The 26,108-nt window shown below is 31.3% G+C and overlaps 2 protein-coding genes across 2 annotated transcripts; both read left to right on the forward strand.

The window, feature by feature from the left end:
* The first annotated feature begins 14,153 nt into the window (after positions 1–14,153).
* Positions 14,154–18,613, forward strand: LOC25482044 (growth-regulating factor 1). Its single transcript, XM_013610507.3, has 4 exons — positions 14,154–14,869; positions 15,562–15,774; positions 16,383–16,806; positions 17,280–18,613. Exons 1-4 carry the CDS (start codon positions 14,488–14,490, stop codon positions 18,220–18,222), a joined length of 1,962 nt encoding a protein of 653 aa, XP_013465961.1. The 5' UTR covers positions 14,154–14,487; the 3' UTR covers positions 18,223–18,613.
* Positions 18,614–23,734: 5,121 nt separating this feature from the next.
* Positions 23,735–24,536, forward strand: LOC25482045 (uncharacterized). Its single transcript, XM_013610509.3, has one exon. It carries the CDS (start codon positions 23,830–23,832, stop codon positions 24,304–24,306), a length of 477 nt encoding a protein of 158 aa, XP_013465963.1. The 5' UTR covers positions 23,735–23,829; the 3' UTR covers positions 24,307–24,536.
* Positions 24,537–26,108: the final 1,572 nt, after the last annotated feature.

Here is a 26,108-nt window from a genome sequence, read left to right on the forward strand (position 1 = left end):
TATATAACACAACAACATTATCATCAGCACCAATGTTAATTACCAACCAATTAAAATCTTACATGTTCATGGGGTGTGAAACAGATTCTTTATCTACTAGTTGCAAAAAAATTATAGTATAGTAGTACAATTTTCCTGAAATATATACATATATAGTGTTAATTAGTTAAAGAAATAAGATTGATCCCCACAAATTGTTGAAACAGATTCCTTGCGTGGTGTCAGAATAGCTTAGCTTATTTTGCACATACATACATATTATGGCCTCTTCGGTTGAACGTTGCAGGATCATTAATGACAGAATTTTTTTCCTTACTTCATAGATATATTCTCCAAAGTTTGAGACTTGTTTGTGGTTGTATGGGCTAAATTTTGCAGCTTTTGATAAAGTTCCAACTATTCTTTCTTTTACAATTATTCTTTTTCATTATTTTGTGTTCATCGTAGGATGAAGTCAAATTCCTACGTAATAATATTGCATAGTATAGCACCAGAACTTACAGAAGTAGTTCCTCATGTTATGGCCCATTGGTATAAGTCAAATCACATCACATGCATGTATCATTAGTTGGTAATTATATTTCATCATGAATTTATGATTTTATTATAATAACTAGAAAATGAAATTTTATTATTAGAAGTAAATATATTTCTTTCTAATGATAAGTATTTCTTCCTTTTTATTATGGTAATATATTTTATTTTAGTCTCTTGAAAAAAATGATAAGTATTTTTCTGATTATAAAAGTACATAAAATTTAGTTCCTTTATTAAGGGACTTGTAAGAATGCAAAGCACCCAAAAGTTAAGAATATAAAATTATGTATGGATAATTAAAAGACAAACATAAGAAGTTAAGAGAAGTTTTGCATACTGAGTAGAAACGAAATGGATATTATTTTACAGTTAGATTAAGATTAATTTTTTTACTTTATTTTGGGTATAAAGTGAAAAATAGAATTTATTGCGTAAGAAATGAATTTACAACCTGGCCATAGTTGGAAGGACATGACTTAATTCCTAATCACTCCAGTTGCTTTGCAATTCCTATGATAGTAGGACCATTTGGGTCAATCTGAATTGATTTTCCTAAGTCTGATTCATAACGGTGTCCAAAATAAATGTTTGGACAATAGCAGCAGCACAATGCACATCATAATAGTGAGTTTCAGAAGGGATTCAAGTTGATTTTGAAGATGTAGAATTGATTCTGATATGTTTTGTTGTTGTTTAGTTGATTTTGTCTTTAGAATTGGTCAAATTTAAAGTTAAGATTTGTAACCATTGATTTAGAATTGATTTTCACACACAAATTTATAGTTAAACTTACTTTATTCAAACACAAATCACTTTTGGTCAAAATTATTTTTAGCCAAAATCAATTCAACGTAATCAAATTACTTTTAACCAAAATCAAATCAACATAATCAATTTTATCAAAATGCTCATCGCCACACTACCAAACTCACGTCCAGCAAATACCGTTTGCACATCACCATCTCCAAATGCACATCTATCTTGCTCCTACCGTGGTTTCTAAGAAGCTACAAAGCCAACCATCTTTCTTGTCATGGTTTTCACAAACTTGGCATATATTCAAATGGAAAATGTTACATGAACGCCCTTTATTCCTACATCCCATGTATTAGGGATATTTTGGTAAGTTTATCTCACAACCACACTTTATTTTCTATTTGTGTGGTGTCCAAATTGCCATGTATCAGAATTTTGTGTGGATGTAAAGGATATATTGCCACATGGGTGGTACATGTATCATCACTCTATTCAAATAGGGAAAATGCTACATAATGCCGACAAAAGTTATTTAGAATTTGTCCCGAATCAATCTAATTGGCTACTTAGAATCACTAACCGAATGTTTTCCACAAAATATGGAACTTGATGACGTCATCTGTCATTATGTTGCACGTTCCAGAAATTCTACGAAATAAATTTTGGCTAGATATATCAACGCTCCTCAAATAGACATTCAACCTTGGATAAAAAAAATAATAATAATAATTTTCATCGAGAAACTTATAAGATATATAAGATAAGTTTTCCTATTTTCAATTGGTTTTCATCGAACACCTAATGACTTGGTTTAAAGAGTCAAATCTCTTACGACTTGTACCAACCATTATTGGTTTTTGATGAATTATTATTATTATAGAAAGTTCATTTGAACATGAATAATAATAGACATGGAAGTTACATTATTGTTGACGCATTATAAGGTACATAATTAGGCGACACAGTTGCTAGCTGGATGATATCTACCGTACAAAACAGTTTTCATTTGAACTTCATTGCTTTGCTTTGCATTCAGTTTGAGTTTTGAGATCTAAACTGTTTTTGTATGTATCATCCTGTCTTCCTTTTCACTTTTCTCTCTGTCGGTTGAAATAGAACATGTCTAAATTTCAAGAAACTACATAAGATTCTACATTTTAGCTAATTTTTCATTCTTTTAATAGATTAATGTGTTAGTATATTTTTTGATTGAGAAATGTTGTACTAGTTTTTCTTTTCTTTTTTGGTACAATGTTGTACAAGCTTTTTGTTAGAACTAGAATAGAATGACATAATGGACCGGCTCCATCACAACAAACAACCAGATTAACTTTTAATGTTTCTTTTTGGTACAAAACTTTTTAATTATTTTGAGTGGATTGCGATACTAATAGTACGTTGTGTTTTAAAAAAAAAAAAAAATGTATGTTGTGTTTTAAAAATTGATCGGCCTGACCGGGAACTGAGGTGATCGGTTCATGACATACGGACCGACCGGCTATGCTATCGAACAAGCATCACCTGGTTAAATTTGGTAAAATCCGGCACTTCAACGGATACTTAGAATCGGCATGGTCAATGTTTGACCTTTAACTGCGGAGGCGCATCCTGCAATTTTACAAGTTATTTGGTTTGCAATTACGTGAGAAATTTAGAAAGAAAGAAATAACAGGTTATTCAATAGCAAAGAATGCTCAATGTCTTATGTGGTTGATAAAATTAAGTCGCTTGCATTCATGTGGTTCAAGGCGAAGTTCCCTTCTCTTCCCTTTAACTATCATGGGTGGTGACTTAGTCCATTCACTATTTTGGACATAGGCTAAAAGTTATTTATGTTTTGTTTTTCGTTATTTTGTTTTCTTGTAAATATTGATCTAACTTTGGTGTTTCCTCTCTAGTACACCTTGTGCTAGGGAGACCCTTTTGATGTGGCAATATAATTCATTTTAGCATCTTAAAAAAAAATGTTTGGCCTTTAGACGTGATTTAATATGTTTAAAAAAATAAAAAGTGATTGCTTATACAAGGTTCCAAAATGCACACAACCACTACACATGGTTCATGATCAATTTCACCACTATGTCTAGGTTTGGAGTGTGATATTTTTTATAGAGACGAATTATACACTCGAGATAGTCGGATTAATTATATCCAGTGATGTAGTTTAATTATTGACCTTGTGATCTCGTGACGTTGTCAATTACTATTGACATGGTACATTAGCACTATTTGAAGGGAATTGACATTAAATTTATCTCGAAAAAAAAACTAGGAATACCAACTACCAATAAGTTCTTAATTAATTACTCACTTCGTCCCACAATAACGGCCAAAGTAGATCCTTTCACTCAATCTATATACTTATATTAAAAGAAATGTCCTTTGAATTTACCATTTTGCCTCTATTAGGGGCAATTTGGTAAATTAATTATTGGCTGAGTTTTTTTTTTTTTGAAGGTTGCCTATGAATTTCCATTTTTGCCCCTAACCAATTTTTTTAATTATTTTCTAATTTTTATATTTTTAATAACTTTTAATTATTTTCCAATTTTTATATTTTTAACTATTTTTCAATTTTTTCTCCCAAATTCAGTTGCTTCTACATTGCCGTTGTGGGAGATTAAGGTATCGTTTGACCCGACTTTTTTCAAACTTCTCTACATTTTTAAGGAGAATTTAGGGCAAACACAATATCAATTAAGTACTTACTAAAAAAAGAACATTTTTTTAACGCATAAAATTGAACGGAATGAGCTTTGACTAGAAGTTGTTGAATGTTACTTTAAAAAACTACTTCTCCATAATTTATTTCACAAACACCTCTTTTCAACTCACGCTTGGAACTTTTTCTTTATTTTTTAATATTATATTTCAATATCTTTTTCTTATTCAAAAAAACTAAACATATAGGTTTCCATGACACCAACAAATATAATATCATATAGTATAAATTCCAGCATTTATAATAGTAATTTTTTTAAGAAATCATCGGGCTTCTTCATGAGATTGTCAAGATAATTCCAATTGGGACTAGAAAGAAATTGTGTACGAATATTGTGTTGAAAGATAAAAGGTATTATTTTCTTATTTATCAGCATAAGATGATAGGATTTTGTATAAGTTTGATAATGACCTGAAAGATGTATTTTCTTATGCAGTGAGAATATAGTTGATGTAACACTATGGGAAAAATATTTCGTAGCTTTATCATTTACCATCTATTTACCTCGAGTTCTTTGCTTCCATTTTGTAGTCAATGGCAACCCAAATATATGTAACAATTGGTCAGGTTCGAGGCTGCTCATCAACCTACATTATCCGGTTGTTGAGAAGTTTAAGACTTAGTAAGTTTGCATTATGATTTCACAATACAGTGTTAGAGTAAATTATTATTTCACAATCTAATTTGATTTTTTTTACCATGTTTCTTGAATTGTTGTCGTGACCTTAACACTTCTCAAGCTTAGAGTCAAAGCATCAGTCAGAACTTAAGTCAGAGTTCGACTTCTTCTCAATGTACTTCGTACAACGATTTTTTCAATCTGTCTCAAGTAAGGCCAATTGTTGAATTTATAAACTTAGTCAAGGTCTGCTTTTTTTTTATGTTACAAACATTCTTTGAATTTTTTACGCACAAATTAAAAATACATATTGCATTATTCTTTATTTCATGTGCATATTTGTGTTAGGATACATATTGCATCACCATTTGGAAAGCAACTAAATTCAATCTTAACCAATTTGGATAATATTACGAGAGTTTCACCAAATGTTCGAAGACATCATTGTCAAATGGTGCTAGCTATAGATGCACATGCGGGAGCGATGCTTAATTTCCATCTGTTTCAACAATGTTAATTGGTCAACGGGGTTCATATAATGCACATGAATGCATTTATCTAGCCTTTTTAGGAAGATAAATTAAAAGTCATGATACATTTTCTTTAGCTTAAAATCAGTTATGCTACCTTTATTTTATAAATTATATGTAACTATATTCGCATACGTCTTATCCATGTTAATATGCATTAGACTAATATTGTTGTTATTTCCCTGTTTAGCATTTCCCAAACGAGGTGTCAAGAACAATTCTAAAAGGAAAGCGCAAAACAATCACTCTCATTAGTTTCAATTGTTTTCATTCTAAAAATTATGTCAATTCCTAATCTCATAAACTGATTATATGATCTCTAAATCAGCTCATACATATTTTATGATGAATCACAATGTTCCGTTGTTTTAACATCTTTTCTTTCGAAGAATTTTTTTTATGCCGTGATTATCTAAGGTTATTATTTTACCTTAGATAAACATTAAATGTAAAAGTCTGGAGGGAAAAATTAGGTTAAAATTAGAGCTGACATTTTGTATAAATTAAATCTAGGGTTAATATAGTAAAGTCACGCGAAAAAATACGTTAAATCTAGGGTTAATATTGCGTCACGGGTTAACATTTAGAAATAAGAGATGACATTTTGCATAAATTAAATCTAGGGTTAATGTAGTAAAGGCACACGAAAAAATTAGGTTAAATCTAGGGTTAATATTGTGTCTCGGGTTAACATTTAGAAATAAGAGATGTCATTTTGCATAAATTAAATCTAAGGTTAATATAATTTGTTTAGTAAATTTAAAGAGAAAAATTAGGAGCGATTTGTTTATTTTGATTTCCCTAACAATTAACGTTAACATTTTATTTAAATTAAACAGGATTAATTAAATAGGGTTAATACAGTAAAATTAAGCAAAGAAGTTAGGTTAAATCTAGGACAAAATTTTGAGTTCGGGTTAACTTTAAGAAATAAAATAGGTTAAGTATAGCAAGAGGGATTAACATTTATAAGTAAGAGATTAGGTTAAGTATAGCGAGACGGGTTAACGGTTATTCCTTTCAAAAAAAAAACATATAATTGGGAACATCATTTTATTTTACTTTAGATAAACATTAAATGCAAAAGTGTGGAGGGAAAAATTAGGTTAAAATTAGAGATGACATTTTGCATAAATTAAATCTAAGGTTAATATAGTAAAGTCACGTGAAAAAATATGTTAAATCTAGGGTTAATATTGCATCAAGGATTAACATTTAGAAATAAGAGATGACATTTTGCATAAATTAAATCTAGGGTAGGGATGGCAATTGGACCCAGACTCGATGGATACCCGCAAAAAATACCCACAATGGGTAGGGTAAAACCCCGCTTTCATGGATATGGGCACGGGTAGGGTAATAACCCGCAAATTTTAATGGGTATGGACACGGGTAAGGGTACTATACTACCCAGCCCCGCAACCCGCATGTACATATTTATATAATATAATAAATACTTTATTTATTTTTGGTGTACAATTATTTAATTTATTTAGCTATTTAAGTCTAAACCTAAACCTAAAATCTAAGCTATTTAAGTTTAAACCTAAATACTACGATTATTTGAATGTTTTTATTTTAATTTTTGAGGGATATTTTGGATGTTTTTTTATTTGGCTAAATACTACAATTCGTATTATTTTATTAGTTGATTTAAATAATTTTGGATCATAGTTTTATTTCAATTGTGATGTTTTTTATTGTCTTTTCATAGAGAAAGTGCGGGTAATGGGTGGGGGTATGAGCACTTAAGTGCCCATAAGGTATGGGGAAGGGCATTAAATTTGTTGCCCACGAGGGTACGGGCTCGGGTACGGACATTTTTTACAAATGAGGGTATGGGGATGGATACTATAGTACCCTATCCATTGGGTACCCATTGCCATCCCTAATCTAGGGTTAATATAGTAAAGTCACATGAAAAAATTAGGTTAAATCTAGGGTTAAATATTGCGTCACGGGTTAACATTTAAAAATAAGAGATAATATTTTGCATAAATTAAATCTAGGGTTAATATAATTTTTTTTAGTAAAATTAAGGAGATAAATTAGGAGCGATTTGTTTATTTTGATTTCCCTAACAATTAACGTTAACATTTTGATTAAATTAAATAGGGTTAATACTGTAAAATTAAGCAAAGAAGTTAGGTTAAATCTAGGGCAAAATTTTGCGTTCGGGTTAACTTTAAGGAATAAGAGATTACAATAGTTGTTATATTATTTTTTATGTAGTGTTTTAGGCTCTGTGTTGTAAAATTTTAGTTTACGCAGTTTTGATTTTCACAATGATAAAGGACAACAATTTTCCGTAATTTATAAGATTTCTCCTTCGGAACTAAATTTTTAAAAAATACGTTATTCAACCCGTGCGAAGCACGGGTTTGTAACTAGTTTAAAAAGAATATAAATAGATAAAATAGAAAAATAGTTTTACAAGTTTAACCTTATTTTATTTGTGTGTTTTCATTATCATAAATGGTGCAATGTGGAGAATAACAACAAGAGGGTGATGCACATAATACAAATTAGAGGTAAAGTAAAAAAAACAATTAAAACACATTAGAAACAAAATGTGACACTATTTTTTGGAATCTTTTTCGCAAATGTAAAAGCAATTATATACTAGTAATAGGTAGATTGCATGTTTATATCATAATCATACATAATTAGAAGAAGATCGATTGCCCCAAATTAGTAGTAATGCACCCTCCTTTTCATGAATTTAGGATGACAATATTACCTAGAACTAGAATCCCATCCTAGGAGACAATAGCACATTTCTTTTTAAGGAAGGAGACAATAACACATAGTACACATACATATATATATATGCACTTCATCATAACTTGTTCTTACTAATAATTAGATAGTTTGTTCAATTAAATCACAAGTTACAATAAGAATGCTCTCACAAAATGCGACATTTATTTGTGCCTAGTCCAGCGACATTAAAATACTATAGCTAGATAGATAATTAAAATATGTGTTGTCATTGTTATTCTTTTATCCAAACACGAACCACATATGACAACATTAATTTTTGGGCAAGCACAATGTGACTGTACCAAAAATTTCAAACTTATAGGACCATCCTAATGAATGCGGATCTTATTTTGGGGTCTGAAAATCGAAGGAAATAAATTACTAATGTTCCCTGCAATTTTTGGACCATCGTGGGGTCTAACTTATAGTCAAATGGAAACGTTGGTCAGAATCGTCCCTGCGCATTAGGGAAATATAAATTAAATCATAGGTTTGCAGCTTCTATACATTAACTTTCAATTTTTTGTTCCTTCTGTCCTTTCCACCATTTGGAAATTTGAATCAACAAGATGAAGAGGAAATAAATGAAAATGAAATGGTCATGACCGATCCCAATACTAAGCTAATATTAAATCCTATTTAGTACTTTGGACACTTCTTATGGTCTATAGTTTTTGGAGTTCCATTGAAAAATTGAGTCTTTGCTTCGCAAGACATAATACTTCAAAGGTACCTCCATTAGAGAGAGAAAAAATTGTACTACTTAGACCATCTTTAACCGAGATATCTTAACCCAATAATTGGTTGAATATAGGTACTTTCATTAAGAAGAAGAAATGGAAGGTGTTTATTGAGTTGAGATATGCTCATAAGCACCAACATTTTTTTGTGGGTCCACACCTTTTTAATATAAGGGTGTGTTTGATTTGTTAAATAATATGTACTGGATAAAATAACACAAGACAAAACAACACAATACAAACGTTTATAGTATTGAATAAGTTTTAGTCTTATACGATTTTTGGTGAACAAAAAATTATTTTTGTATTTTAGATGACATACGTGAGACAAAAAATTATGTTTTTGTCTTGTCTCTTGCCTTCCGTTTGTCTCGTCCTAAAAACAGTTTTACAAATCAAACATTGTACAGTTGAAGTTGTCAGATCAAACACACTTTTAAAGTTACCAGTGTGTTGAAATGTAATGATATATATAGTTAGTTGCAAGATTTATTTAGATTTTTCTTAGATGTGTTGTGTTGTGCTACGTTAAATCCTATGTGTTGTGTTGAATCTTGTTCAAACCCACGTTATGTTTTGTTGAAATGGATGGATATTCATCAACAATGAGAGAATATTGATGCATAAGTATAAGGTAGAAGTCTCACATAAAAGCAAATAATTTAGGACCGAGAGAGTAAATAATAGCTCAATATTTATTTATTTCACTATTGGACGTGGGAATTTTGATAAAGATCCGCTTCAACAAAAACATAATGTTTATGTGGGTTTGAATAGGATTTTCGATTTGAAGACTTCATTAATTAATATGAATACTATGGAGCTAGATGTCTCTAAATACTAAATTCGGAGACTTTACTCGATTCTAATGACCTTTCGAACACAACATGGAAGAAAAAAAAGGAAATGAGTAGAGGGATTAAACAAGGACTTTTCAAACCAACACAAACATAACTGATCTGTCTTTTCAATTATCTTAATTTCACCTCTCGTGTCTCAAATCTCTAACATGCTATTGCATAGCTTGGTCAATTTGACTAAACATCAATTGGAATTAAGATTTGCTTTTAAATGGAAATTATTATGCAAGGTGACAAAGACACTATATTTTACAAGAGGGGTTCATGTGCTTGGTAAATAAAATAATAATAAGATAGCCTAGTAGGTCATGTGCTCCTCATTTCTTTTACTCTAATTTCTGTTGTTATTATAATTAAGAGCGTGGTCATGTTTAGTCATACACAAAAAAGAGGGTGCAATCATGTGCTTTTGATTTCCATTATAGTAATCCTCTTTAATCTTGCAAGTTGCAACACACGGAACATAATGGTATAAGAACCAAATCATTTATTTGATGAATTCCACTCCAATTCATACTAATTAAGTTTGTTAATCTTTTATAAATTTAGGTCTAAATCAAGTTTGACGAATCAAATATGATCTCTATTGGTTTTGAATATTAGGTTTTACGCCGTTTAAAATCGATTATTCAATATTTTAATCAGTTATTATATGTCTTCGTAAGCTTAACTCAGTTGATATGGACAATGTATAATATTATACAAGATTTTCATTTCGAACCCCGACCACCCAAAAAAAAAAACTAATTCATTATACGTTTTAAAAAAAAAAAATCATAAGGCTTGCCCTTAATTTCATCTTTAATCATTGTTAAGGAAATGCAAACAAACAAACTTCTTAATACGTATTCAAATGATAGTTATGCTATATTTTTTTCGTTATACTATTTTAAAATCAAATTATTGAAATAGTAAATGATGTCTAAAGTGACACTATGTACTTTTCGTTTCACCTAATTTTTATACATGGTGCACGTATTTCCAAAATACGTTACAAAAAGAAAGAGACATCATATTTGTTCAAGCAACTTTTTTTTTAATAGTTATACCATTGAACCTAATATGTTACCGGTTTATCTGTAATGATGATGTTGGTAACGGGCTTAGGCTCACATGGTGTGAAAAATTATTTACTGATTTAGGGTATTAATTCTATGTTCTTTATATGATTTTTTTTATGATGGACGAGGTTTGAACCCCAGATCTTATATATATTATGTCTTGTCTATAGCAACTGAGTTAAGCCTATGAAGACACTGATATATGATTTGATACGTGTGTAAACAAGTTTTGTGCCGAGAGTTGGTTTAAATTAAAAATCCTTAAAATATATTGGTGATATTTGAAGAATTACTATCACACATCAAATACGTATAGAAAGCCACATTTATGTTCCTTGAAATTATTAGTAGCCCCATCGAAATTTAAGTCATGATGATAGTGTGCATTGTGAAGGAATAAAGCAATTATTCGAATGAACAAATTGGTATTTTTTCGACATAGACCAAATTGGTATTTTTGGTTATGTGGAAAAAGAGAAAAGAAACTTTGTTCTATTATAGTAATGGTAGGCTCACAAGCTAAGCAAAGCTTATATATATCTTTGCCCTCAAGTTATGCCATTGTCCCAATAAAACGGTATGGTATAGAGATAGAGATTGACGTATTGTATGTGCATCCTATAAAGGTATGGACTATGGAAGAAACCTATGCTTATTAAATTAATTGTTGTGTATATTTTATTTAGAAATTTTGAGAGGTGTCTATCTTTATCATGCGTGTATGGGGATAGAGCAAAAGCAAGCATGAGAAGTGTATGAAATTAAATGAGAATAAGACACATATAAGGTAGAATTTTTTTGTGTGAATGTGTCACGTGGTGATGCATCTTTGTTCATGCAACCCACCACTACTCTTTGCTATTTTTTTAATCTTAAAAAGAAGAATGAGAAGTCTCCCTCTGAAAACCCCTAGCTGACTCAATACCAGCCAAACCTATATTGAACTCTGAAACCAATTTTTACTTCATATTAATATTTTGGTAAAATTACTGATAGTTTAACATTAAAAAAAATCCTTTGCTTATTCATTAAATTTTGAAAATGATCACATTTGTGATGCAATTTGTTTTTCAAACAAAATGTTAGAGATTCATGAAGGACAGAAAAAAAATGGTTTGCAACAAATGCAAACACACCATTTAGTATACTCTTGTTGGGATTTATAATTATTTTCTCATAGGGATGAATTGTATTAGGATATTTGACTCCAGAAATGGTCCATAAAGCATTGTCACAAGTACTTAATTATAGTGTATGGTATATAAAGTATTGACACTACTAATAATCATTTTAAAATTACAGAATTTTTCAATTCCATCCAGAAATTCCCACTTGCTTTGCGGGAATTGAAAGCCTCTTTGTTATACTAGCCCTTAACCTTTTACCATTTTTTTTCTTCTCTCTGAGCAAAGTTAACCATTATCATTAGTCAACCAATGTTTAATATAAGAATGATGAGAATAAAAAATACAGCGTCTAACTCAAGAACAGGTCGGCCTAACTAAAGTATGAGCAATCATATTCGTTTGTCTCCTAACAAACTTTACATCGAAGTTGAAATGTAAAGACAACTGATAAGATCTTTGTTTGAAATGTAGAGCTTTTTAATGTGTGAAAAAACTAGAAAAAAATGCGTGAAAGAAGAACTTTAAATTTAGTGAAATTGACAAAGAACAAAGGTTGTCAAACCTGGTGATAAGTGGTTCTAACATCAAAAGACATTCATGCCCCTCTCAATCCAACTATACACCTCTTTATTTGCGTATAGGCTTCCACGAATAATTACTTTTCCTAGAAAACGCTAGAGTAGACCGTAACTCAAAAACAAAGCTACCATAATTTAATATAGGGTTAAATATGTTTTTGTTCCTTATAAATATGTCAACTTTTTGTTTTAGTCCCTCTAAAATTTTCCTTCAACTTTTAGTCCCTATAAAATTTTCAATCACTACTTTTGGTCCCTATTTTTAATTTAATTTTTGTATTTTTTTAATGAAATTTTGCAGAAATGTGTAAAATATTCTAAAAGAAATTCCTAAAAAAAATTAGATTTTTTTAACAAAACACAAATTAAATATGAATTTTAACCATAAAAAATATAAAAATTCATATTAAATTCATGTTGTGTTAAAAAATTCTGAATTTTTTTTGGAGTGATTCTTATAATATTTTGAATTTTTCTGGAAAATTTTATTAAATAATATGATTCTACATATGAGTTTACTTTAAAAGAGGGACCAAAAGTGAAGATTGAAAATTTTATAAGGACTAAAAGTTGAAGGAAAATTTTAGAGGGACTAAAACGAAAAATTGACATATTTATAGGGACAAAAAACATATTTAACCCTTTAATATACTCTATAATATCAATGTATATTTTTTTGAGGAGGGTATCATATCATATACTATATTATAATCCTTAAAAAAAATCAACATATAATTATAATTTTTTAAAAGATATATAATCATTTTTGTCTATTAATGCGTGCTCTATTATAAACACTTGTAATCAAATAATTGAGTTCAAATAGTTATTGAGTTCCATTAAGAATTAATTGTTTAAAACAACTTGAGTTTGACTGGTGTGTGGAATAATTATTGTTCAAACTTTACTTATCTCTTGGTCAAACCTCTTTCATCTGCATTTAGATGAACTTGAGTTTGTTTTCCTTAAAAATGGAAGGATTAATACCAAAAAAGTAACTACTTATTGCATATCATTGTCGCCTAGATTTAAATTATTATATGATTTTATTATTTAGACTTAATTATAATTTTAGTTTCTTATTTTTACTTGTTCACGAAATTGGTATTCCTTTTTTAAAATTTTAAAGTTTTAGTTTATCTATCTGATTTTTGAATAATACTTGAGTGACTTTGATTTTGGTGATTTTGGTAAATTTAGTATATTTTAGATGAGAGAATAATTAAAATAAATTATTTTAATGAGATAGAGAAAAAATCACCGAACTCAAGTGTTACCCTTGATTTTTGTACTTAAAAATGAGGATTTAACGTATTTTGAATGATGTGACATACGACTTGAAGATGTGGAGCAATCAATGCTCATAAAATTATAAGGAAATTTATCAAAATTTCGGTTTCAACTTCATTTTCATCACTTCTTAAGTACAAAAATATGGAGTGATCAAAATTAAATAATTTTAAAATACGATGATCAATTCTATAAATAAATACAAATAGAGGGATCAAAACGGTTGACGAGGATATTGTTGACAATGACATCCTCACCAACAATATCATCAGCTCGAGTGTCATCAACAATATCCTTAAGAAGGAACTTTGTCAATATGTCACAAAACCTTATTTGCTTAAAAATTATCTAGTCTAATAAAAAATTGTTTCATTCAAATATCGAACGCATAAATCATTTTTGTTGTGCATTGTGAATTTTCATATTATACAACAATTTGTAAATAAAATTATCCTCAGCAATTTTCCTAAAAATATCTAATATTTTTTGTCATGAAATTTGATAAAAACCATATAATATTAGCTAGCATACATATGTATGAGATGAAAACCAAGTCCAGTCAGTTTCCTTCTCTCCCCCACAACCTCTTTCCTATATTATATAATCTCTCCAATTATTTTATCTTTGCAAAGACATCAACTCCCAAAAAAAACCAAAACAAAACAAAACCATTCTGGTTTCTTGTTTCACCTTAGCTTTAAGTTAAGTTGTCACAAACATACACATATATCTTCTCTCTCTCTCTCTCTCTCATGAGATGTGCCTTCCTTTTCCAAAGGGTTCTTCTGTACTATTTCTCTTGTCATGCTATACCATAAGATACTTCATTACCTTTCCTTAAACCTTGTCTAGTTCTTGTTTTTATTCTGTCCTTTTTTTATTTTTATTTTTCATTTGTTTCTAAATGGATCTTGGTGTAGTGAGTTTAGAAGGTTTGGTTAGTTCAGATCCTGAGTCAAAAAACAAATGGTACAACAACAATGGATCTGGTTTACTTAAACAAGAGAGATCTGGAACATGTACTGAAGATGAGTTAAGAAGTTTCAAACTTGCAAAAACTGATCAACAAGTACACCAAAGAAACTCATGTTCTGCTTCACTTTTGAGATCTAATGCTACCACTACACTTTTTTCTTCTGATGGTCAACACCAACAACAACAAATGCTTAGTTTTTCAACTCCAACTTCAAAATCTGAATCTTTTTTAGTTGACAAAACTACCCAAAATGCTGCATTGTCTTATGCTGCTTCTTACCATCCTATGTCTAGTTACAACAGAAATACAGGTACACCATTTGTTTTTAAGGTTTTTTTTTTTTATCAAAATATATAAATTAAAAAATTTATATATTTTGAATTTGGATATTTTTGTATGTATTTATGAATATATATGGTATCCATTTGGGGAGCTAAAAAAATTTATAAGGTTGTTATAGTTATAAGGTATGATTCTACAGTACTGTTGGAGGGTCTTTTCATGGAAATATATTTTTTGAGTGGTCTCATTTTTTTAAGTCATGTCAAGAGAAAAGGAACATAGGAGAAAAAATAAATTTTGTATTTATTTATAATAAAATTCTTATCTTCTTCCTGTTTTAGGGAGTTGGGTTTTTGTGAATTTTTGCATAGTATACTAGATGGTACTAAAGAAGAAAAATTTATGAGCTATAATATGTAGGAAAAAAAAGCTACAAAAATTTGATTGGTTCTGTTCTGTACCATCTTTCTCTAAAAAATCTGTTCTTTCCTTTTCTATATCCTCCTTACATGAAAATAAATAAAAATTTTAAAGTTGACTTGACTGTTATTATTTCTTCAAACTCAGAAAAAAATTATTAATTTTTTTTTCAGACTATAGCCTTTTTTTTGTTGTGTTCTTTTTGAGTTCAGAACTGAATCAACTTTTTTTTTTTTTTTTTGGTTTTAAGTTCTGAATTTTTTTGTTACCTTTTTTGACTTTACCTTACTGTTTGAACAGGTTATAGTTCTGGAAGCATGCATGGAGGTTTAAGTGGTGTTAGAGGACCATTCACACCTTCTCAGTGGATGGAGTTGGAACATCAGGCTTTGATCTATAAGTACATCACTGCAAATGTTGCTGTACCTCATCATTTGCTTATACCTATCAGAAAAGCCCTTGATTCTGCTGGCTTATCTAGCTTCTCAACTGCTCTCCTCAGACCAAATGCATGTATGTACACTTCCCTTTTTCCTTGCCTAATTGATACTAACAAAGATAAGCAAAATGAAATTTGTCTCTGATTTTCTTTTATTGTTCAAGATTTTAGATTATTTTTTTCCAATCATTTTGGTCCTTAAATTGAATGTGTGAGATAGTGTCATTATAGTCTCTAAATGTACCAAAATTGCAAAACCCATAAGAAACATATTCCAAGACTAAACTGATATACAACTTGACAAGAGATACATTCAAGGATGTTTTTTTTGTAATTTTGGTTAATTTAGTGACTATAGTGATAGTGTGTCACACATTCAAGGATCAAAACGACCATCACCCTTAAGTGTTGCACTCTATGAGGAAGAGACAGATGAATCACTGAAAAGTCAAAATGGGGAAAAGTGATATGTGTTTTGTTTGTCTTTGAAAAAACAAATTGATCATTGATTGAAAACATGTCATGTGAGGTGGAGTAGTAATATGGAAAAGTGATTAGTGTTTTGTTTGTTTCTATGTTTTGCTTTTTTTAAATGATTGACCTTGATTGTTAGTTTTCAACTACTTGATGTCATCAACTCATCATTGGTTGAAAGAATTAAACATGTTTTTGATTGATGCAGTGGGATGGGGAGGATTCCATCTGGGATACTCGAACAACACCGATCCGGAACCAGGAAGGTGTAGGAGAACAGATGGAAAGAAATGGCGATGCTCAAGAGATGCCGTTGTTGATCAAAAGTACTGCGAAAGGCATATGAACAGAGGACGCCATCGTTCAAGAAAGCCTGTGGAAGGCCAATCTGGCCAGGCTCTCACCACTGGTGGAACCACAAATACAGCTACTACTACTACTTCAACCATTACTCCAAGTGGTTCATCAAAGCAGATCAATTCTGCTGCTGCTTCTCCTTCTTCATCTATCGTTGTTCCTGGTGGCAACACTGTTTCCAACACTCTTAGCTTTGCACACCAGGAGCATTCCAAGAATATGAACAGCCTTATTGGACAAGATAATGGTTCTTCTGCTGCCAACACCATCAACAGGTCAGAAAACTATTGTTTTACTGTGATTGTTTACTTGTTAAATTTTGTTAAAATTAACTTTCTTGAAAAAGAAAAATACCCTATAGTACTAATTAGAGTGTCACAAGGCTTTTTCAAAGCCTGCGACTACGATTTGAGCCGTGACATCATGTATTTTACGCCTCTATGATCGCTGTTGAGGTTGCATCAACCGCAATTGATTGTGATTCTCTACAATATCAAGAATTGTGACTGAAAACCTTGGCCATAATATTATGTGTGCTTGTGTTTTATAACCTTTGTTACTCATTCAACAGCAACACTGTTTCAAAGTCATTATGGCAAGAAATGTACCAACTGAATGTAATTAGATTAGTGAAAGTGTTCAAAACAATTTTTTTGCATTTTAAATTTTGTTACTTTTGTGTATAAATTTCAAGAAATGTGCTTGTTCTGTATTGTGTTTGAAAGTTTTTTTTGTTTCTTGTTTGCAGGATGTTCATGAATAACAAAGAGAATAACAACACTAGTGAGACGATGCAGGATGGTCCTGCACTACCGATGCTGCCACCCACTCTAGAGTTGAAACCAAAGGAAAATCAACCTTTCATGATTCAAAAACAGCACATTTCATATGATGAGTCCTCAAGGAACAATGAATTCGGGTTTGTCACTTCCGATTCCCTTCTGAACCCTTCACAGAAAACCTCCACTTTGCTAGGAACCCGAACCTTTGGTTCATCTTCACAGAACCCTACAAACCGAGATGCAGGCTCTCAGCAATCCCTTAGGCATTTTATTGACGACTTTCCCAAACCTCACTCAGATCACCAACATCATAACCGCTCAGGTGGTTTTTCTTGGCCGGAGCTCGACATGCAGTCTGATAGGACACAACTATCAATTTCAACACCGATGACTTCCTCAGACTTCATGTCGTTCACTTCCTCGGCAACCAATGAAAAACTCACACTTTCACCTCTTAGGCTATCAAGAGAAATAGACCCTATTCAAATGGGGTTAGGTGTTGGAAGTAGTGCTCTCAATAACAACAATGAATCATCAAACAATAATACTACAAAGCAAGCTAATTGGATTCCAATAACTTGGGAGAGTTCAATGGGTGGTCCACTTGGAGAGGTTCTTCATCTTAGTAATACTATTACCTACAATGCAAACGATGATCACTATGGCAGCGGCAACAACAATTCGTCCGCCCTAAATCTCATGACTGATGGTTGGGACAATCACAATAGTCCTCCAATGGGATCATCGCCAACCGGAGTCCTTCAAAAGACAGCATTCGGATCGCTTTCAAATAGTAGCGCCGGTAGTAGTCCAAGAGCAGAGAACAATAAAACAACTCAAGAAGGAGCTAGTTTGTGCAATGATCTTCTAGGATCAACTCTTGGTAATAATACTTCCTTTACTCCTTAGAGGAACAAGATGATGAAGAAGAAGAAGAAGAAGAAGAAGAAAACTAAGAACTTTAATTAATGAGTTTTTTTTAATTATATATGATGATATTACATTACATATATGGTTTATTTATTTATGTTTTCTGTTATTATAGTTGTTAATTACTACTATACCATACCAATGCCAACATGATTTGGATATGTTAGGCAATTGGTTTGGTTGACTTTTGTTTATTATGTTTCATGTGATGTTTGTTGGGAGTGATTTGGCAAAGTTTGTTGTTGTTGTATGAAAAAACAGTAAAGTGATGTTAGTTGGAGTGTGGACTTAGATTTTTGTTTTTGTTTTTTGTTTTTTGTTTTTGAGATTGGTTTGTTTAAGGTGGGGACTCAGTCTTTGATTGTTTGCATGACGTTGTTGCCGTAAATATTAATATTTGAGAGTTGATATAATTCGTGGGACTCACGGTGTGCACATGGAAAAAGGGTAGTGAAAGTTAATGCTAATGCAACCAACCAACACAATTTGTGTTGTCCTTTTTGAAACTTAATTAATAATGATAGTGATTTTTTGATTCCTTGTTTTCAAGGTTCAATTCTAATGTCTGTGGATCTTCATTTTTTAATTTGAAAAAAAAAAAAAAAAGGTTGTTTAATGCATTTGATAAAGGATCATTTTCATTTTATGTGTTGGGTGGGTGGGTGGACCCTTGAAAAGTTTTGGTATAATTGGTTGTTCGTTGCATAATGTCATTAAATAAACATGATCTGATTCTGTAAACAAATTCATTATCAACAGTTGGTCACCATTAAAGAAATTCTCTATAAACATGAACATGGTGTTGGTTCTCTTGGGGTGTATTTCAATTGTACACAAAACTCTAATTAATTGGGTTAGCAAAAAAATTTGTTCATAGTTCTTGGATAATTCAAATTCGTGTATGACAAAAACCACTTGGACCTCTTTGGTCCACAAAAATGAAAAATAAGAATTCGTTCTTTAAAAACATGAATGTCTTTACGATGATTTTTAAGACATTTAAGTTCATATTAAGGTTTAATTTGGCATTTTTTAAGCATAAAAACTTTTCTTTTTGCTTCTCATAGATCAAATAGAACTTATTTGTTTTTGTCAAAGACTAATTTAGGTTTTAAGTTTTGAGCTGATATCGGAGTTGGTTTGAGCGTAACAAGGCTCTTCGGCGGGTGGTGTCGTGCATGTTCAGACGCTCAAGTCAATGAGAGATTTTTAGGAATAGATTGTGTATGTTTCTTGTAATGCAGATGCTATTTTTGGTTTAGGTGAGTGAGAGAAGGGTGAAAATTTTGTTAAGATCATTGAGGAATTTGCTTGTGACTAAGAAGTCACTCTCTGATCTCGACCATTCGTTGATTGATTGTTGAATGATAATGCTTGAGTATACTAGCAGTCCAACATATTTCGTTAAAAACAATACTTATTGAGCCTCTAACTTAGAGGATGAAATTCTAAAAAGGGACATTTGAATATTTTTTTAATGTAATCTTGGTGGTAAGTTTTTATACATATGAACTCATAAACTAAAAATTATCTGTTGTAACCTCGAAAATTTATTTTGTCAAACACGTTGTAGAGTGGAAGCCACCAATTTTTTTCGATTGTTATTATGAAACATGTATACTATAGTGGTTATCCCCTTGAGAAGTACGATTTCTAAATACGAGATTATCTCGCTTAATAATAGGTTTATTTTTCTCTCCATTTTGAATCTCCATCATTTATTTCATTTGAACAGGTAAAAACATAATAAAAAATTTAAAAAATATTAATGATTGTGTGACTCATTTGTTAGTAGGTTCCATAATCTATATTTTGTATGTACCTTTTTAAATGACAATCTCCATATATAAATAGAAAGGATCATAACTCAATTTTTTAGCTCTTTCTTTCAAAATGTGTAAAGTACAAATGTGAAAAGTGGGATGTGTGTAGTGGATTTTATCACAAATTTCATATAGTATTTACGAATGTCCTAGCACAATATCATCCTAAAAAAAAATATATATAGTTTTGACTTTGAGTCATTCATGATAAAAGGAAGTATGTTATTTGATCAACTATTTGTGAAACAACTATAGATTTACAAAGAAAAATATTTATTGACATGAAAATCAAAACATTAGAGAAAGAAAGGAAAAATAGAGTATGCGAAAAAACAATTGTCACAAAATAGTTGTGCAAATATCATTTCTCTTAAAAAAATACTTACTTTTTTTTAAATTGCATATTATTTGATTGCAACAAGTATTTGGACACAAATTTAAGGGTAAATACCTCTTTTCGTCCCTGTAATATTAGTGAATTCTAGTTTTAGTCCCTGTAAAAAAAATGATTTAGATTTTGTCCCTGTAATTTCATATTCTTCCACTTTTGGTCCCTCATTCCACCACGTCAGCCGAATCTGCATACATGGCATGTAAAATGAGGGACTAAAAGTGGATGAATCTGAAATTACAGGGACCAAAAGTAGGAGGAATCTGAAATTACAGGGACGTAATTTATGCAGATTCTACTGACGTGATGAAAGGAGGGACCAAAAGTGGAAGAATCTGAAATTACAGGGACAAAATCTAAATCTTTTATTTTACAGGGACTAAAACTGGAATTCGCTAATATTACAGGGAGGAAAATAGATATTTACCCCCAAATTTAAAAATATATATCATTTAATTATTTTAAAATTGCATATTATTTGATTTTTCCTTTCCTCTTTCAGCCTTCTCTCAAACGTGTGCGTTTAAATAAAGTATTCAAATCCTTGTGACCAAACAAATCATCCTCCCAATTAGAAACTGGCTTCAAGCTTGCATGTGAAGCTGAAGTTGGAATACGATAACTCTTGGTCTTAATTAGAAGCTAATCCCCTTAAAGTCCTTAACCTGGTACAGAAAGGGTGTATGGTTAATATTTGATACAGTTTTAACCATAAATCACTCATCTCCATATACACACACGTCACGAAATGTAATTCTACCTAGGTTTGTGGCATATTTCTCTCATGCCGGTCATAATCTACATCTAGGGTCCCTTTTCCTACGCTTCCAAGTTCCAATAATTATATATAATAAAATATAATATAATATAATATAATATAATATATGATCATGATATTCATGAAAGGAACATATGAGAGAAGTTGCATATACTTGTACATGTAACATGTTTATATTTGTCTTATCCTAATAAACAATAATACATTAATCTACAAGCTAAATATCCTTTCCCACAATTTGGATTACCCGTTTCTTAATCAATAATCACGAAATTCATCATGATATATTAGCCACTATATTATTATAAGAACGTTGAAGGGGATATTGATTTTGATATTGGAACCATGAAACATACCAATATCCAAATCCACAACAACTATACCTACAATGATATTCATTATGAAGAAAATGTAAATGTTCCTTTCTCATGGGAATACAAGCCTGGTCTTGCCAAAGTCACTAATCACAATTATGAAAAAAATCATGCTACTAAATTAGTGCTTCAACCTCCTCCATGTTCATTATCTAAAAATGTTCATCATAGATTAAGAGTGGAGGAAGAAAAGCAAATTCATGTTGATCTATGTGCAATTCAAAGTATTAGAATTAGATCTTTCAAGATGGAAAGTAGAATGCAAAAGGAAGATGACCCTTTTGTTGAAGCTTGCAAGAAATGCACAAAAAGTCCCTTTATCGTTCAAGGGTCAAGTAGGGATCAAAATCAAAAGATCAATAGATTTAATTGGCCTAGCTTAAGGAAGTATATGCATATTCTTTCTTGTAAGTACTCAAATGATGTTATTAGTCATAAAGCTGTCTATGCCTAGAAGATTTGGGATTTGTATTCCGCACATTAAATGTGTGACATGTTTATTGATTTTGTCATGTGATCAAGATCGATTATTGGACTTAAACTGCATGTTATTTTTAAATACATTTAATTCACATATGAAGATGTGAATGCAGTTAAAGGAATAAACAAAAATAAATTCTTCAAAAAAATACGAGGTTAAAAAATGAATATCTTGAAATTGACCTTGAATTGTTTGCTTTAAATTTTTTGTATTTTGTTGAATTTTGGGTGTATATGTATGTATGTATTGCATCAACTAGCAGTTTTCTAACTAAGTATCGTATACTATGGTTATTTTTTGTAAAAATCATATAATGACTGGTCAAAATAAAACAAGGAAGAAAGAACATAAGTTCAAACAGAATTTTCCCATTTTCTCATTCACAAAAATACGGCCTGCTTTGAGTTGACGATATTTAATTATTTATGTATGTATTTTAAATTCTGATACAGCTAATTAAATGCATACTGGTGGCTTTTCTATTGTGTAACGATACAAAATTACTAGAGGTAAAATAGTTTGAAAAAACTTCACCATGAAAACGACATGAAATAATAATGCGTGGTTGGTTTGATTAATAAGAATGTGGTTAATGATTCAAATTCCTAGTTGGAGAAAGAATTATGTTTCTGTGTTCAAAACGTTTATCAATAGAATTTAATCAATAGTACTAAATGGTGGTAGATGTTTTGCTCTTATAACTTTGATTGAAAAAGACAATAACTATTAAGCTTTTTTGTATGGTGAGCTAGAACCCGGGTTTAATTCTTAAGAAACAATGATTTGTCTTCATTTTTTTTTTCTGTGGACGAAGTGAAGTGATAAAGATCATCTAATGCATTGTTTGGTTTGGCGTTAGCTACTACATTCCCGCGTCTCCCACTTTGTGTCAAACCCAAAGCCACAACATACACATACTAAAACTCATACACATAAAAACGAGGTTTTGAATTTAAATCCACATAGAATGTTCGTTCGGTCTAACAATATCAATAATAATTTGCTTTTGAATACAAATCAAACGATTACCAAACAAAATCTTATTAAAGCTATTTGGTTTTAACCGTTATGAAAGCTTATTTTCTATGTTAGTTCATCGACTTTTAAAGAAAATGAGTTCGAGTTATTTAGAGTTCGACCAATAAATAATTAAAGGTTGTCAATATAACTACTTTAGTGATGATTTAAACTATGATTCTCTTGAATGATTTACCTCAAATTGAAATTCATTAACCATTTAATTGACTGTTTTTTTTAGGGGTTAATTGACTGTTATATTTTCTTATATTACTTAATAATTGCAAACAAAATATCAGTTTGGCCCAACCATCGTGTGAAGTGAAGATAGTGGTTATATGTGGTTGAGGACTTGAGATGAGGATCTCTAATATACCATAACCAAGTCAACCATTATAAGTTTTGTCTTATATATTCTACCTCCACATCATTGCCTTCTTTCAATTGATACAAATGGCAAGTGACCAGGTCAACCATTCTAAGATGGCCTCAAATTTCCAAACTCATTTGTCTTCTTTCAAGAAATTATTCCAACACGCAAAACAAATTTTCTATGCTTATGTTTTATGTGCTTGTCCAATATTAAGAAATCATGTCATTGAACAAGTATATATATATATATATATATATATAAAGACCTAGCTAGCTAGTAGAATCACATATACCTCATCATACATTATATGTCTTGCATTTATACTATGAACTAAAACTCTCATAGAATCATGAGTCAGCAACCACTAACAAGAAAGATATCATTCTCATGGGAAAAGAAGCCCGGTATCCCCAAAGAAAGTGTTAATACAAATGGTGAAAATTTAATCCAAAGAGAGAATGAATTTTTGCCTAAGTTGCCACTCCCTCCAATTTCTTCACTTGAAGGAGCAACTACTCCTAGAAAACTTGTTCATGATTTTCAAATTCCACTTCCTCCTTGTGCTTTTCAACCTCCTTATTATAGAACTTCTTCCAAGAAGGGTATTTGGGTTCAAGATGATGATCCTTTCTTAGCAGCTTACAAAGAGTGTACCAAAAGTCAGAAAAGTGGTAAGAGGGATAAAAAGATGAGTAGACCTGGTAGTAGTAGTTTTTGTGAATCAAGGTTAGTGAAAAACATGTCTTTTTTCTCATGTAAGAGATCTTGCAATGTTCGTGATAATAATTTGGTTAGGATCTCTCATTCCCCACAGAACATAGATTGAGATTGATGTGTATGTTTAATTAATTACATGTATATTTTACTTTCATGAACTTGTGTTCTATTGGGACCAGTCAAACTCTAGTGTTATGTTCGAGGTGTATAAATAATAAAGTAAGAATCGTAAAAGTTGATGAACCAACAGGGATTGAGTTCAATAGAAGAGGTTAGACTCTGATAAAGTTATACATAATGCATGATTGAATGAATGATATTTGTTATACCATTTTTATTCATTGTTGTTAAATTGATAATCAAAATTTTGAACATCAAATTCTTATTCTCATCGGTACTAGTAAACTATTTGATTTTTTAAATCTATTTGTAAAACGTGTATAGTTGAGTTTGTTAACTTCAATTAGTTTATTGACTCCAATCTGCATATTCATCTTTTTTTGGTTTTACATACTTTGAATTTTGATCTACAAATTTAAAAGAATGGAAAAAAAAAAAAAATCCAATTCAATCCCCTTAATATTTTCTATATGAGAACTGCTATATCTAGAAGGGAAAAAAATGAGTCACAAAAGCATTCCGAAAATGAAATCAATCAATTAATCATGGTTGAGCGGAATACAATGAAGGATAAGGAAGGAGATGGAATTAATAAACAAACGGTCTAAGTGGCATACCTTCCATTATGGACTCATGATAAATAATTTGTTGTATATACCAATTTTCTTTCTATAATCATTTTCAAAGTGAATAAAGAGAATATTCAAGGTTTGGCCGGCTTAAGCTCGATAGATAAAAAGTTGACAAAATGGTCAAACTTGGGTCCGACCCAAAATAAAAAAGAAAATTGTTTTTTTGACAATGAAAACTTCATATTGACACAAGTAAAATATTAAAATGCCATCAGCGACGGTTAACAACCGTTGGGTAAAACGCCGGCAGTTAACATCCGCTGGATCCAGCGGCAGTTAACTGTCGTTCATACCAGTAAACTAGACCAGATTATCCAGAAGAATTTTTTCTATTTTTGCATCCAATTGCAAATTAAAGTAAACAACCAGGATATGTCGGGAAATTAAAACGTGCGTACAAAATAATATTTAATAGATAAAATTAAAATGCAAGAAATAATATAAAGGTATGTCGGAAAATGTCATAGAAATACCAAAATGTACGGAACATGTCATAATTATACATCACAATCAAAAAGTACATAAAAAAAGCCTAATCACAATCAACCATGCTGCCTAGTATGCCTCAGCCCCCTGCGCCGCCTGGCAATCTGATATATAAGGGCAGGGCGACCAATACCGGCTACCCGCATCACCTCCTGGACAATCTTCTCTTTAGTCATCTCGGCTTGCCTGGCCACAATATCATCGGTTATATGCACCACATCCCGGATGATCGTCAGTGTGTCAGGCATCTTCCTGGCATGCTCCTCCTCTATGATCTGCTCCACGTTCGCCGGCCTGGGAGGAGATCCTTCATCGGATGGGAGAATACGAGGGTGAGAGACTTTGACATACCAAGCCATGTAGCCAAGCGCATAATGCCATGGTCTCTCCCACCCATCTCCCCAAGCAGTGAATAACCACGCCTGAGCGTCCATCAACACAGTGGTCAGCAACTACGGAGGCACCTGAGGGACATCTGACAGATGTCTCGGAACGTTATGTACAAAGGATAACTGTCTCTTTACCCGCTCAGGTAAATGACGGTACACCCTCTCCTTCCCGCACATGAGTCATCCTGAGTAAGTGCACAGAAGCTGAAATGGGTTCACGTCTTTGTGATTACTATAAGTAGAAAACCTGACGTCACCCACCTCCAAGCGATCTAGGCGTAAGC

Source organism: Medicago truncatula, chromosome 1 (assembly GCF_003473485.1).
Source record: "Medicago truncatula cultivar Jemalong A17 chromosome 1, MtrunA17r5.0-ANR, whole genome shotgun sequence".
NCBI classification, from domain to species: domain Eukaryota; kingdom Viridiplantae; phylum Streptophyta; class Magnoliopsida; order Fabales; family Fabaceae; genus Medicago; species Medicago truncatula.